Source organism: Musca vetustissima, unplaced genomic scaffold, assembly GCF_032173495.1.
Source record: "Musca vetustissima isolate MV318-11 ecotype Yass unplaced genomic scaffold, APGP_CSIRO_Mvet_v1 utg13749, whole genome shotgun sequence".
Classification (NCBI taxonomy): Eukaryota; Metazoa; Arthropoda; class Insecta; order Diptera; family Muscidae; genus Musca; species Musca vetustissima.
The window spans coordinates 319,837-335,540 of record NW_026885959.1 but is presented as its reverse complement, the minus strand read 5'-3'; the positions used below and the strand labels follow the sequence as shown (position 1 = coordinate 335,540).

At 42.2% G+C, this 15,704-nt stretch overlaps 1 protein-coding gene across 1 annotated transcript; it reads left to right on the top strand.

Annotated features, from left to right (window-relative positions):
* On the top strand, nt 1-15,100 carry LOC133333331 (dynein axonemal heavy chain 2). Its single transcript, XM_061541646.1, has 12 exons — nt 1-685; nt 746-2,595; nt 2,822-3,503; nt 3,912-4,296; nt 4,357-4,800; nt 4,867-8,046; nt 8,114-8,312; nt 8,845-12,727; nt 12,788-12,892; nt 12,994-13,936; nt 14,000-14,490; nt 14,553-15,100. The coding sequence occupies exons 1-12, from the start codon at nt 82-84 to the stop codon at nt 15,098-15,100; spliced, it is 13,314 nt and encodes a 4,437-aa protein (XP_061397630.1). The 5' UTR covers nt 1-81.
* The last annotated feature ends 604 nt before the right edge of the window (nt 15,101-15,704 follow it).

Here is a 15,704-nt window from a genome sequence, read left to right as displayed (position 1 = left end):
CAATTGCCACTAACTCCGGAAATACCCCGGCCCACATACACTGATGAAGAATTGGTCAAGCTAGTCGACTACATACAACGAATGTGCATGCTGTTTGCATTGGATCATCGTGATTGGAGGGAGGAGATATTGGATGTTATAAGACGATGGCTACTGGAGGTCAACGAGGTGCTTTTGACTTTTTTCTATGATGGAAATAGACTGACTGCATGCCTTGGCTTTCCCGTCACACCTGTATCGGATCTGAGTTATTTCAGTCGATCACCAAATCATATCTTCTCTGTGGAAAGTTTCCATGATGAAGTCAATTTCGGCACTGTCCACGAAGACATAGATGGTTGTCTACTGAAGGTGCTACAGCTGGTGTATGCACCGGTTTTTCGTAATTACTTAGATTGGAATGAAAATGTGAAGTCCCGATTCGCCCAAGCTATGGACAAATTATTGGGATATCTTACGAATATTAATTCCAAAATGGCCGGCTTGACCATACTCTATGTGCCACATGTGGTGCAGCAGATGGCACGAGACAATGTGGCACACGATCGAGAATTCGTTAAAAATATGGAATCGGTCGTTGTATTTTGGACAACACAAATACGAACATTATTATCGGATAAGGTGTTGGTGGTACCGCACGATTTGGTGGTACCCGAGGAGGAATATGAATTTTGGCTTTATAGATGTGAGTATTTCCTTGTCATTTGAATGGATTTCCAATAATGAATAAACATCGTGGTTCTAGACGAAGTTTTGCACGGCATTAACACTCAACTGGATCTGAATGATGTCCAGGATATTATCGGGGTACTACGTACTTCCCACTCGGTGTACATAAAGCAAATCGATGAGCTCATAGCAGAATGCCGCTTAGAAATGGCCGAGGCTATGTCGAATATCAAATATTTACATTTGCTGATTGAACCCTGTTCACGCATTGACAGGTGTGAGAGTCCCGCAACTGTGCCAGGCGTCTTACCGCGCATTGTTCACTTCGTACGCTACATCTGGCTGCACTCTCCATTCTACAATCGCAAAGATTTAATAACGAATCTCTTGCGTGATGTTAGCAATCAAATTATACGCTTTTGTGTATCGAAAACGGATGTGGACAAAATACTTCGAGGCAACTCCCGGTTCGGCATTCGGATGTGCAATGTGTCCGTGGACTGTTGTTTGTCCTACAAGCTGATATACGAACGAATGTCCAGGGATTTGTCTGCGAAACAGCCGAGCACAGGATGGGATTTAGACAATGCCATGATATTCAACCACGTCGATGCCTTCATAGAGAGATTGCACGATCTGATCGATATATGTGAGTCAATGATAGTGTTTGGCCGTTTGGATGAAACCGAAGATATACCCAAGCCCCGTTTCGGTGGAACAAATGGTGGGGAATTTGAGAAAACAGCTGAGCGGGTGGAGGACGAATTTCGAAAGACTTTAGACTTGTTGAAAAACGATTCCAAAGATTTGATCTTGAATGTCCACAAGAATAGTTGGTACGAAGAAGTACTTAAATATCGCAAGACTGTTCAAAGCTTAGAGGAGACCGTACAGCGCCTGATGGACAGTGCATTTCAGAGAGTTTGCAATATTGAAGAGGCTTTGGAGGTTCTGCATGCTGTACTCTTTTATTCGTACAGAAGTTCCATACGTAAAACCTATCTCGGTATGGTCAGCGAAGTTTGGACTATGTTTGCCAAAGAAATGGAAAATACGGTTCGGGCACTAATGGATCGGGTCAAACTCCATGAATCATGGTTTAATTATTATGCCTCCCGAGCGTTGGCTTATCGCATTAATTTGGAGCGTTTGCAATGGTTAAGGGATCGCCTTAAGAATTCCGAATGGCTACCTGTGGTTCCCGAGGCCAATTCTGTGTTGATAAAATTTGAACTTTTAAAGAAAGATTTCGAGAAGGAGATGAAAAAGACCTTCGATGAATGGATACGCAGCTGTGGTAGTGGCAATCTTCTTAAGCGATTGGATCGCACCCTGCTTGTACGCAGTAAAGTAAAGAAGGGTCTCTTAGAGTGCAACATGGATCGTACGGTATTGAGCATTTGTCAACAGGCGCATCATTTTGAGCAAATGGGCTTTCAAATTCCCAGCACGATAAGGAAACTCTATGAGAAGTATTCCACCCTGCAATTTGTCTATAACAGTGTCATTACGGTATGTCTTGATTACAATCGCATATTGTCGGCCTTGTCCGAAGAGGAGCGGAAGCTCTTTAGGGCTCTAATACAATCATGTGATCGTAAAATTGCTCCTGGCATATTTAAATTGACATGGGGTGGTGAGTTGAGTGATGCCTACATAGCTGATTGTGCCAAGCACACGAATCGCCTGCAAGAGTCGTTGGATATCTACAAGAGAGCCAATCGTCATATCGCCAAGATATGTGAACAAATATGTGATACTCCACTGGTGAAATTTAGCCTGCCGGGAGCAGTGGAGTTGACTGCGTTTGAGGCAAACGTCAGTGCGTATAATCGTCGTGCCACCAGTCAGATCTTAAATTTCTACAACACAATTATTGAATTGCTTTATGCCGTCTTTAAGGAATTTCAAAATGTCATCGAAGAGGTAAGAACTTATGTGAGAAAAATTTATTCCGAGGGTTATGGTTCTTGTACCTAATAAAATTTAACAAAAAATCGTTAGGTTTAATTCAATTCACAACCAAATGAATGGTTAGACTTTTCTCGATAAATAAAACTTTGCACGTAGTAATACTTCATAGCTTGTTTGGGATTTGTGATCGAGACAGAGGGTTATAATTATATCTTCTCATGCATTGTCCTTTTTTCAGATGACTGCAGAATGGTTCAACTATATACGGCGTTTTGAAGATATGCTGGCAGAGGCCCTACTAATTTGTGCCCGCAATTCTCTGAACAATGTGTATTACGCTTTGCGCTCAGAGGGTGATATAAATCCCGCTCCTATAATTATCATTTCCATCGATATTCAAGAGCAACAACCGACGCTCACACCCACCATGTCGACCATAGAAACCCTTATGATGGGTATGCTGAATCGAATCCACAGCAGTTTAGAAACCATACCGAGAATAGCCAACAAATTTGAATTGCCCAGTGAACTGTGTGGGCCACCATTTGCCAAGCTAATGAAGCAGGACGCCATCATAGCAGATATCCAGGAGAAAATTAGCATGGAAGTTGATTACAGCAAAGAGGAAATTGCTAAATTCGTTCACAATTGGACAGGTTACAGCGATATTTGGGAGTGCAGCGAAGAGGAGTTTGTCAAGCGTATCGAGCACACCGACCAGACAGCGGACATTTTTGAGGATAGCATTGAGTCGTACAGTTCCCAGGCAGAACTGATTGCCATGAAAGATGCCATTGTCAATGTTTACTTCATAATGGTAAATCAGACGTCTTTGAAGAATACAATAATGGATTGCATCGAACGATGGCAGCTGTTGAATGTGAAGCTGCTTACGAAACGTGCAACATCGAAAATAAAAAGTGAGTGGCGTTCTACTTTTTACTTAAATAGACAAGAAGTCGTATTGACTAATTGACAATTATGCAGAATTCACGGAATTAAGATTTCAATTTCAAATTTTACATAATTTTGACCACAAACCGCTAAGGGAAAACAACAATGTTCAGGGAAAATTTAAAATCTACAAAATTGATTAATTCAAGGAGTTCGTTATAGCCAATTTAAATGAAATGCAAACTGAAAATTGATACCGAAAAAAGAGTTAGTTATAAAAAAGTTCGATATGAGAGTAAAGATTTGTATGAACAATATATCTTAAAACTCTATGACCAGGAAATGTGTCCGCTATAAGAAAAGTTCGTTATAAACGTACTCGACTGTATATTACATAATATTTTAATCCATGCCTCTTTATTGTTGTGTTTCAGGTGTCTACCGCTATGTCAGACGTAATGAGAAGCGAATTAGTGTCGTACCCAGGACACTGAAAGAAGCCCGGGAAGCAACGGAACTTTTTAATCGCCTACGAGCTGAAGCACCCATCAAGCAGGATGAATTCCCAGAAATTTTGGAACTTTTCAAAGTTTTGGATAAATATCAAATTGATATTGTCGAAAACACCCGACTACTCGTAGTTAATCTGCAGTCCACCTGGGAAACTTATCTCAAAAAACTGGCAGAGGCTGGCGAAATGTTGGACAACACGAAAGAAGAATTCAAAGCGAACCTCCTACAGCAAGCAGACAAATTCCGCAACATTATGAAGGAGTTTTTAGCTGATTTTATGCTTAAATTACCCACATCTTCCCAAACGTAACGTTCTTCTAAGGTTCCAATGTGTGCGCTTATTTTTCTTTTTTTCCCCTGCTTTAGAAATCCAAAAATAGCTTTAAAATATCTTAAGATTATATCTGATAAAGTGGCTGCTTGTTTCAAATTCGAAGAAAGTCTTATCAATGATTTGGCAATATTTCGTATTAATCAGCCGGAAAATATGGACTTGAAGAAATTAGATGGGGAAGTGAAAATCGTGCAAAACATTTGGGAACTAATTCTGGAATGGCAAAATGCCTGGAATGAATGGCGTTTGGGAAATTTTTGGAAAATTAATATCGATCTCATGGAGGATACGGCCTTGGGTTTGTATAAGGAATTCAGTGCCCTGAATAAGAAATACTATCCACGCAATTGGGATATGCTTATCACGACCACAAAGAATTTGGATAGCTTCCGTAGGACATTGCCGTTGATAACGGCCCTAAAAAATCCATGCATGCGTCCTAGGCATTGGGATCGTGTCAGAGATCTTATGCAAGTGTAGGTATATATCGGTTTTCTGTATAGCAATTAGATTTATTTCCCATTATTTGCTGTCGTCTCTAGACATTTTGACGAGAACTCGGAAAAATTCACATTAGAATTTATTATTGCTTTGGACTTCCAAGCATACTCGGAAGATATTCAGGATATATCGAATGCGGCCACCATGGAATTGCAAATCGAAAATGGCATTAAAAATATTGGCAGCATTTGGCGCAAACAGACCTTTGAAATGACTCCATATCGCGATGGCATCTATAGAATTAAGAGTGTGGACGAGTGCAGTCAGTTGCTGGAGGAACATATGGTCCAAATATCGGCGATGAAATCGACCAGGTTTGTTGAACCTTTCGCAGCGATAGTAGACTATTGGGAGAAAACGCTTTCCTACATATCGGAGACCTTAGAAAAGGCATTGCAGGTGCAACGTCAGTGGCTGTATTTGGAGAATATATTTGCTGGCGAAGATATCCGCAAGCAACTGCCAAGCGAGGCGAACCGTTTCGCTGCCATAACCGATGAATTCTCACTGATATCATCTAAAATGTTTGAGGCCAAAACAGCCTTACGGGCTACGCACCTGAAGACACCCCCATTTTTACTTAATCGATTCCAGAAAATGGACGAACGTTTAGAGGCCATACAGAGGGCATTGGAAATATATCTGGAGCGGAAGAGGCAACTATTTCCCCGTTTCTATTTCATTTCCAATGACGACCTGTTGGAGATATTGGGCAACAACAAGAGGCCAGATTTGGTACAAATCCATTTGAAAAAGTTATTCGACAACCTTGTGAAGTTGGAGTTGAGGCGAGTTGGTAAGGCGATGAATCGCTGGCAAGCATTGGGCTTGTATTCCGACGACGGAGAATATGTGGAATTTCTAAATGTTATTTACATCGATGGTCCTTCGGAGAAGTGGCTGACAACGGTTCAGGACTATATGTTTGCTGTGATGCGGGAACAGCTAAAGTTGACCAGAGCTTCGTTGAGAAAACTCGCCTCGAATCGAGAAAAATGGCTTTCTATGTGGCCAGGCCAATTGGTAAATACGACATGCTTAATCCAGTGGACCACAGAGTGTACGCGCAGCCTAATCCACTGTAAAATGGTCGATCAAAAGAAGCCGCTGCGCAAACTGAAGCGTAAACAGAGTAAAATATTGGGTAAGCTCTCTGAAATGTCACGCAAAGATTTGAATAAGATAATGCGGCTCAAGGTCAACACCTTGATAACGGTCGAAATTCATGGCCGTGACGTGATAGAGAGGATGTACAAGAACAACTGCAAGGATGTGTCACATTTTGAATGGTTCTCCCAGCTGCGGTTTTACTGGCATCGCGAATCGGAATCTTGTGTAATACGACAAACCAACACTGAACACTGGTATGGCTATGAGTATATAGGCAATTCTGGCCGATTGGTCATAACGCCCCTTACAGATCGTTGTTACATAACACTGACAACGGCTTTGAATTTGTACCGCGGCGGTAGCCCTAAGGGACCCGCCGGCACTGGAAAAACGGAAACTGTGAAAGACTTGGGAAAAGCCCTGGGTATGTGGGTCATTGTTACAAATTGCTCCGAGGGTTTGGATTTCAAGAGCATAGGCAAGAATTTCTCCGGTTTAGCTCAGACTGGTTCCTGGGGATGCTTCGATGAATTCAATCGCATCAACATAGAAGTCTTGTCAGTTGTGGCCCAACAAATAATGTCCATCTTATCAGCATTGTCAGCCAAACTTGGTGAATTTGTCTTCGAAGGACAGAAGATAAAATTAGTACCCACTGTGGGTCTTTTTATTACCATGAATCCGGGCTATGCTGGACGAACTGAATTGCCAGATAATTTAAAGTCAATGTTCCGACCGATTTCTATGATGGTCCCCGATAATGTTATCATAGCCGAGAATACTCTTTACTCAGATGGGTTCACCAACACCAGAAGTTTGGCACGCAAGGTCTATACTCTGTACGAACTGGCCAAACAGCAGTTGTCCAAGCAATATCACTACGATTTCGGACTGCGGTCCATGGTAGCATTGCTGCGCTATGCAGGGCGTAAGAGGCGCCAATTACCCCATGCCACAGAGGAAGAGGTCGTCTATTTGGCCATGCGAGATATGAATGTGGCCCGTCTGACGGCCAATGATCTGCCACTCTTCAATGGCATCATGTCAGATATATTTCCCGGAGTGGACGTACCACTTATAGATTATAGTGATTTTCAAATCGCCATACAGGATGAGCTGCTGGCGAATGGACTGCAAGTAATTCCCAGTGCGGTGAAGAAGATCATTGAGTTGTATGAGACGAAAAATTCCAGACATTCCACGATGATTATTGGTGATACGAACACTGCCAAGTCCGTTACGTGGAAATGCCTGCAGGGAGCATTCGGGCGCATGAATACTCAAAAGAAATCTGGTTGGCCAGCGGTAGTGGTGCATCCTGTCAATCCTAAGGCCCTAAACTTGGCCGAACTTTATGGTGAATACAATCTGGCAACGGGCGAATGGTTGGATGGTGTCCTCAGTTCGATAATGCGTATCATATGTGCCGAAGAAGATCCGACTCAAAAGTGGCTACTCTTCGATGGTCCAGTTGATGCAGTCTGGATAGAAAATATGAATTCCGTAATGGATGACAACAAAATATTGACCCTGGTCAACAGTGAGCGCATAACCATGCCGTCACAGGTATCACTACTGTTTGAGGTGGCTGATTTGGCGGTGGCGTCACCGGCAACAGTTTCTCGATGCGGCATGGTTTACAATGACTATCGTGACTGGGGCTGGAAACCCTTTGTCGAATCGTGGCTGCAACGTCAGAAACCCGTTGAATATGTCAAATATATTCGTCAATATTTCGACGAATTCCTGGACAAAGTTTTGACATTCAAAAACTCAGAGTGCAAGGAAATTGTCAAGACCAATGAATTGAATGTGGTGATGTCGATGTGCCACTTGCTCGAGGGATTTGCTACCAAACAAAATGGCATCGTTGTGGGTAACGAGGAACTGTTGGAGACCATGAGCAAATTATGGTTTATGTTCTGTTTGGTTTGGTCAGTGGGTGCCACAGTCAATGAACAAGGGCGCTTGCGTTTGGATGCCTACATTCGAGAATTGGATAGCTGTTTCCCCATTAAGGATACCATTTACGATTATTATGTAGATCCAATGCAACGCTGTTTCCTACCCTGGGAGAGCAAACTCTCCGATACATGGCGTTTTAACGAAGAGTGAGTAGTTAGGACGTAGTCTTGTAAAAATGTGTTTTTCTTCACTTGCATCTTCTTCTTGTGATAGAGAACCATTTTATAAAATAATTGTTCCCACCGTGGACACAGTACGGTATGAATATTTGGTTTCAAAACTTTTGCAAGAGAATCACCCAGTACTGATGGTGGGCAATGTTGGTACGGGTAAAACCTCAACGGCCGTTAGCGTAATGGAGTCCTGTGACAAAACTAAATTTACCGTTCTCTCCATAAATATATCTGCCCAGGTAAATTCAATATTGTTATGATCTAAATAAAACAAGAAAAACATTTTCAGTCGGTGATACCGACAGATGCATAGCATTAGCCTACGACCTATCGTATGTAGAATACACACATGTACCGGAGACAATGGACCGGTATATGTGATAGTTGCACTAAATCGATGGTTCGTATAAACATTTAGGTCTTCCAGAATAACCATACGGAAATTTTGTGGAGATATAAAAAAAAGGATGGACCTGTTGATAGTCTGTTGTTGTTCAAATCGGATACTACAATCGCATTATATTATATCATTTAGTTTAAGTAAAGTATAGACAATTTTGTGGAGAAAGCATCAGAAGAAGTGAACCGATATACATTCGAAATCGTTTATACCGAAGGTTGAGGGATCGATATATAATCGATATGTCGTTATAAATGATACAAATAATTGACAGAACTTTTCTTGGGACTTTTGGATAAGTCGTTATAACCGATATGTTCTCATAAACGATATGTTTTTATAAAAGATTTCGACTAACGTTATTTTTACAGACCACAGCTGCCGGTCTTCAAGAATCCATTGAAAATCGAACCGAAAAAAGAACAAAAACACACTTTGTTCCCCTTGGTGGCAAGAAGATGATTTGCTTTATGGACGACATTAATATGCCCGCCAAGGACGTGTATGGTTCCCAACCTCCGCTCGAATTGATACGTCAATGGATTGACTATAAATACTGGTTCAATAGGAGAAATCAACAGAAGATATACGTGACTAACACATTGATAATGGCTGCCATGGGCCCGCCTGGTGGTGGTCGCCAGATTATATCATCGCGTACCATGAGTAGATTCTTCCTCTTAAATATGACCTTTCCCACAGAGGCTGTGATAATGCGTATATTTGGCTCGTTGATACGTCAGAAGTTGCAACCATTCGCCAATGAAGTGCGTGAGTTGTGGCATCGCATTGCCACGGCCACTATCCACCTCTACAATGATGTGGTTTCGAAAATGCTACCAACTCCGAACAAGTCGCATTATCTATTTAATTTACGTGACATTTCCAAGGTATTTCAGGGGTTGCTGCGCGCCAATTCGGAGGTGCTGGTCAAGAAGGCACAGTTCCTAAGGCTTTGGATACACGAGTGTTTTCGTGTGTTCAGCGATCGCCTAGTGGACGACCAAGATTATGATTGGTTTGTCAATGAGATGAATGATGTCCTGGGAAAGCATATGGAAGTAACGCTACACAGCTTGTGCCCCAATAAAATAGTTCCGATCTTTGGCGAGTTCATGAGTATGCAAGGCTTCTATGAGGACTTGGGCATGGATAATCTGCGCTCTTATATTAATGACCAGTTGGTGGAGTACAACAATTTTCCTGGCATGGCTCGCATGAACTTGGTGTTTTTTAAAGAGGCTATTGAACATGTTTGTCGAATTGTTCGTGTCATATCACAGCCCAGGGGTCATGTATTGAATATAGGCATTGGCGGTTCCGGAAGACAGGTTTTGGTTAAGTTGGCAGCTTTCATCCTGGAAATGGGTGTTTTTCAAATTGAGGTGACGAAAAAATACAAAACCCAGGAATTTAAGGAGGATCTGAAGAACCTATATAAGGTGACAGGGGTAAAACAAAGACCCACCGTCTTTATATTCAGCGGCGATCAAGTGGTTGAGGATACGTTTTTGGAAATACTCAACAATATGTTGAGTACCGGTGAAATAAACCTTTTCAAAGCGGATGAGTTTGAGGAACTCAAGACGGAATTGGAGAGATCGGCCAAAAAGGCTGGAGTTCAGCTGACCACTGAAGCTCTATACAATTTCTTTATGCAAAACGTACGGGACAATATGCACATCGCCTTGGCAATGAGTCCCATAGGTGAAGCTTTTCGTTCTTATATTCGTCAATATCCGGCGCTTATTAATAACACCACACCGAATTGGTATAGATTGTGGCCTCAAGAAGCCTTACTGGAAGTCGCTGCTAAATTTCTTTCAGAATTCAAAATTAATGTACCGGTACCCGGCAGAGAGGACGAAAAACATCGCGATAGTTTGGTAATGAGCACGGAAGAAACACTGCAGAGAGATGTGGCCTACGCTTTCTCTGTCATACATTCCAGCGTCATTCAAGTATCTCAAACGATGCTATTAGAGGTGAAACGTCAAAATTATGTTACGTCATTGAATTACCTGCAATTGGTTAGCGGTTTTAAGGAGATTTTGGAAATCAAGCGACTTGAGATATCCTCCAGTGCCAACAAGTTGCGTAATGGCCTTTCGAAAATCGCGGAAACTCAGGAAAAAGTTACTGTCATGTCGGAAGAACTGAAAGTGAGTTCGGAACAGGTAAAAATGTTGGCGGTAGAATGTGAAGAGTTCATTGCCATCATCGAGCAGCAAAAAACCGAAGCTACAGAACAAAAAGAGAAAGTTGATGCCGAAGCAGTGATAATACGTCGGGACGAAGTGATCTGTTTGGACTTGGCAGCCACCGCCAAGGCAGACCTTGATGTTGTCATGCCCATGGTAGACGCCGCAGTCAAAGCTTTAGATGCCCTCAACAAAAAGGATGTGGCCGAAGTCAAGTCCTATGGTCGTCCCCCTATGAAAATCGAAAAGGTCATGGAAGCTGTTCTAATATTAATTGGCAAGGAACCAACCTGGGAGAATGCAAAGAAGGTGTTGGGAGAAGCCACCTTCCTCAATGATCTCAAGAATTTTGATCGGGACAACATTTCTGATAAAACTTTAAAACGCATCGCCTTGTATACAAAAAATCCTGAATTGGAGCCGGATAAAGTCGCAGTGGTGTCATTAGCTTGCAAATCATTAATGCAATGGATTATAGCCATTGAAAATTACGGAAAAGTATATCGCATTGTGGCGCCCAAACAGGAGAAATTAGACAATGCCATGCGATCCTTGGCGGAGAAGCAAGCTCAACTAGCTGCGGCCAGAAAGAAACTCGAAGAGCTTAACGCACAACTGGCCGAGCTTTACAGGAAGCTAAAGGAAAAAACGGATCTCCTTAACGAACTTCGCTTAAAGGAGGAACGTCTGAGAAAGCAACTGGAGCGAGCCATAACTCTTGTAGAATCTCTGTCAGGCGAAAGGGAACGTTGGATTGAAACAGTTGCCCAGTTAGATAAACAATTCGAAAAACTTCCGGGCGATTGTCTGATATCGACAGCATTTATGTCCTATTTGGGTCCATTTGATACCAAATATCGTGAGATCCTTTTAGAAAGATGGACGCTACTCATCAAAGAGAAGTTAATACCTGCCACAGAAGACCTGAAGATCTCAGGCTTTCTCTCCGATGCCGTTACAATTCGAGAGTGGAATATTCAGGGTTTGCCAGCTGATGACTTTAGCACCGAAAATGGTGTCATTGTGACTCGCGGCAGTCGTTGGCCGCTTATTATTGACCCGCAAATGCAGGCCAATGCCTGGATTAAAAATTACGAGGAGAAAAACGATTTGAAACTAATCGATTCTGGCCAATTGGAGTATTTGAAAACTTTAGAAACAGCGTTGCAGAATGGAAATCCAGTGCTTCTGCAAAATGTGGGAGAAAGCATTGATCAGTCTCTAAATCCCATTCTGCGCAAAAGCTACACCCTACAGGGTGGCCAAAAACTCATCAAGTTCAATGACAAGTTCTGCACTTACAACGACAACTTCCGCTTGTATATAACCACAAAAATGACCAATCCCCATTACCCACCCGAGATATCATCGAAAACCACGATTGTTAATTTCGCCCTTAAGCAGGATGGCCTGCAAACTCAGTTATTGGGTATTATTGTGCGTAAGGAAAAACCTGCCTTGGAGGAGCAGAAAGATGAATTGGTGGTAACCATAGCTCGTAACAAGAGAACTCTCATCGATTTGGACAACGAAATTTTGAGGCTGCTTAATGAAAGCAGAGGATCACTGCTGGAAGACGATGAGCTGTTTGCCACCTTGCAGAAATCACGCCAGACCTCAACATTAGTGAAAGAGTCGTTGAGCACAGCTGAGGTAACCGAGATTGAAATAGACACCGCTCGCCAAGAGTACCAACCTGCAGCCGAAAGAGCGTCCATTTTATTCTTTGTTCTAATGGATATGTCCAAAATCGATCCAATGTATGTTTTCTCGCTATCGGCCTACATACTGCTCTTTACGCAGTCTATCGAGCGAAGTCCCAGGCATCAGATTGTCTTCGAACGTATTATGAATATCAATGACTACCATACCTATGCGGTCTACAAGAATACGTGCCGAGGTCTATTTGAGAAACACAAATTGCTGTTCTCCATTCATATGACGGCTCAGATTTTGTCCAACGCTGGTAGATTGGTCGAAGCGGAATATGAATTTATTTTAAAGGGTGGCATTGTTTTGGATAAACAAGGGCAGACTCCCAATCCAGCTTCACGTATGTGTTGGGTAATGCCCATGCGGTAATTGGTCTTGCTAACACTGTTTTCGATTGTAGATTGGATTAGTGAACAGGCTTGGGACAATGTTACAGAATTGGACAAGGTTGCGGGATTCCATGGGATTATTGACTCGTTTGAGCAGAATGCCAAACTGTGGCAGGGTAAGTTGATGAAATAACAATGCAGAAATGTTTTTGTTTTGCAGGAGAATATTGAGGATTTGTTGGCCTCATTCATTTGTTTCTGAACTTTCTTTGCTTAGTTTGGTATGCCACAACAAATCCTGAGGTTGAAGATCTCGTGGGAGAATGGAACGACAAACTTACAGATTTCCAAAAAATATGTGTTATACGATGCCTTCGACCTGATCGCATTCAGTTCTGCCTAACTCAATTTATTGTGAACTCATTGGGTACGCGGTTCGTGGAACCGCCGGTATTGGATTTGAAAGTAACATTCGAGGAGTCCATAGCTCAGACCCCCTTAATATTCGTACTATCTCCGGGAGTTGATCCCGCTCAATCACTACTCACGTTGGCGGAACAGATGAAGATGTCGTCACGGATGTTTTCGCTAAGTTTGGGTCAGGGACAAGCACCCGTAGCAACCAAACTGATAATGGACGGCATTCGAGATGGCAACTGGGTATTTTTGGCGAATTGTCATTTGTCTCTGAGTTGGATGCCGACCTTGGATAAGATAATTGCCACAATGCAGTCGATGAAACTGCACAAGCGCTTCCGCCTATGGCTTAGTTCGAGTCCCCATCCCGAATTTCCCATTTCCATATTGCAGTCCAGCATTAAAATGACCACTGAGCCACCGAGAGGCATCAAGGCCAATATGAAACGGCTTTACAACAATGTCAACGAAGAAAACTTCGATCTGGCCAATGATCCTTCGAAATACAAACGGCTTCTCTTTTCCTTGTGTTTCTTTCACACCATACTTCTGGAGCGCAAGAAATTCCTGCAGTTGGGTTGGAATGTCATTTATAGTTTTAACGATTCCGACTTTGAGGTTTCAGAAGTCTTGTTGTTATTGTATTTGAACGAATATGAAAACACGCCATGGGGAGCTCTGAAATACTTAATTGCGGGTGTAAATTATGGCGGCCATGTGACAGACGATTGGGATCGCAGGCTATTGACCACGTACATTAACCAGTACTACTGCGACGAAGTCATCAGAGTATCCAAGCATAGGTAATGTTCAACGATGAGTACCCTCTATGCCTTGCACTGACATGGCTTACACCATTCTTTTAGATTATCTTCCTTACCAAATTATTTCATTCCGCCCGATGGCGATGTCCAATCTTACTTGGATCACATACAACAATTTCCAACATTTGATAGACCTGAGGCTTTCGGTCAACACCCTAATGCTGACATTGCCTCTCTGATTGGGGAGACTCGACTGCTATTTGAAACCCTAATCTCAATGCAAGTGCAATCCTCCGCATCGGTGGGTGAGAGTAGAGAGGAGAAAGTATTACGTTTGGCTCATGACATAGCTTCAAGTACTCCGGATGAATTGAATTATGAGCAAACGGCAAAGCTTATTGGTCTGAATCGCACACCACTGGAAGTGGTACTACTGCAAGAGATGGAACGTTACAATGTCCTCTTGCGAAATATTAAAATCCATCTAAGAGATTTGCAACTGGGCATAAAGGGCCTGGTGGTGATGAGCACCGATTTGGAAGATATATACCAGGCGGTATATGAGGGAAGGGTGCCTTTGGTGTGGTTAAAATGTGAGATGGAAGAGATATATTCTCTCTCAGAAGTAATGCGCATATTTTCCAATTCATTGTAGGTTATCAGTCGACAAAGCCACTGCCCTCGTGGTCTCGGGATTTGGTCTTTCGCATTGAACATTTTTCCCAGTGGGCTAAGGTGTTAAAACCTCCGACATTATTTTGGTTGGCCGCTTATACATTCCCAACGGGATTTATTACTGCCGTCTTGCAAACATCTGCTCGTTCAAGTCGAACGCCCATCGATGAATTGGGTTGGGAATTTTTTGTTTTCGTTGAGGAGGATGCGGCTGCGGCACGTATTGTACGTGAAGGTGGTGGTGTTTATGTACGCGGTTTATATTTGGAGGGTGCCGGTTGGTTGCGTAAGGGCCAGTGTTTAACGGATCCCTTGCCAATGGAATTGGTTTACCCTATGCCGGTAATACATTTCAAGCCAGTCGAACAAATGAAGAAGAAAACCAAGGGCATCTACTCGTGTCCTGCCTACTATTATCCAGAACGCGCTGGTTCATTCGTTATAGCAGTGGACTTGAAGTCCGGTTCAGAAAACGCTGACTATTGGATTAAACGTGGTACAGCATTGTTGTTGAGTTTGAGTACATAATGTTGTTGTTATTTTAATAAAGATTTTTACTATAGAACCTCTGTCGCATCTTATAAATGGCCCAATTTAAGGCTTTGGTGAAATGTCTTTCTTTATACAAGGTTCAAACGACAAATTAAAAGACAAAAAACCGAACGATAAACCAATAAGGAAGGTTCAAAAGTGTATAAAATCAGACGAAAATGTACGTATATGGGAGCTATATCTGAATCTGAACCCATTTAAATAGACCTCACATACATGTACTTAATTCAGTATCCTATGCAAATTTTTGTCTCAATTGGTCAGATATTGTAACATGGGTGAACTATTGTGGAAGTAGACAAACCTACATATGGGAGCTATATCTAAATCTGAATTTCTTTTATATTTCAATGGTGAGATGTGACAAATTTCATCTCATTCGGATCATAGATGCTATCTGCACATTGTTTACAATTTGACATGAACCATGGGTCTACCTTGATTCCTTTTGATTGGTACAACCATATGCACAAGGACAAACCACTAAAACAAGGATATATAAAGATAATTCGATTTGATTGATTAGGTTACCATGCATTGCAGTCTTTGTTTTTTAACAGGGTATGGTGAGTAATATCCA

Bases quoted from the DNA above. Each gene is read 5' to 3' on its own strand.
- LOC133333331 (XM_061541646.1), top strand. From the start codon at position 82: ATGTGCATGCTGTTTGCATTGGATCATCGTGATTGGAGGGAGGAGATA. The intron at 4,297-4,356 runs GTAACGTTCTTC...CCCCTGCTTTAG, and splicing joins TTACCCACATCTTCCCAAAC to AAATCCAAAAATAGCTTTAA. The intron at 8,313-8,844 runs GTAAATTCAATA...TTATTTTTACAG, and splicing joins CCATAAATATATCTGCCCAG to ACCACAGCTGCCGGTCTTCA.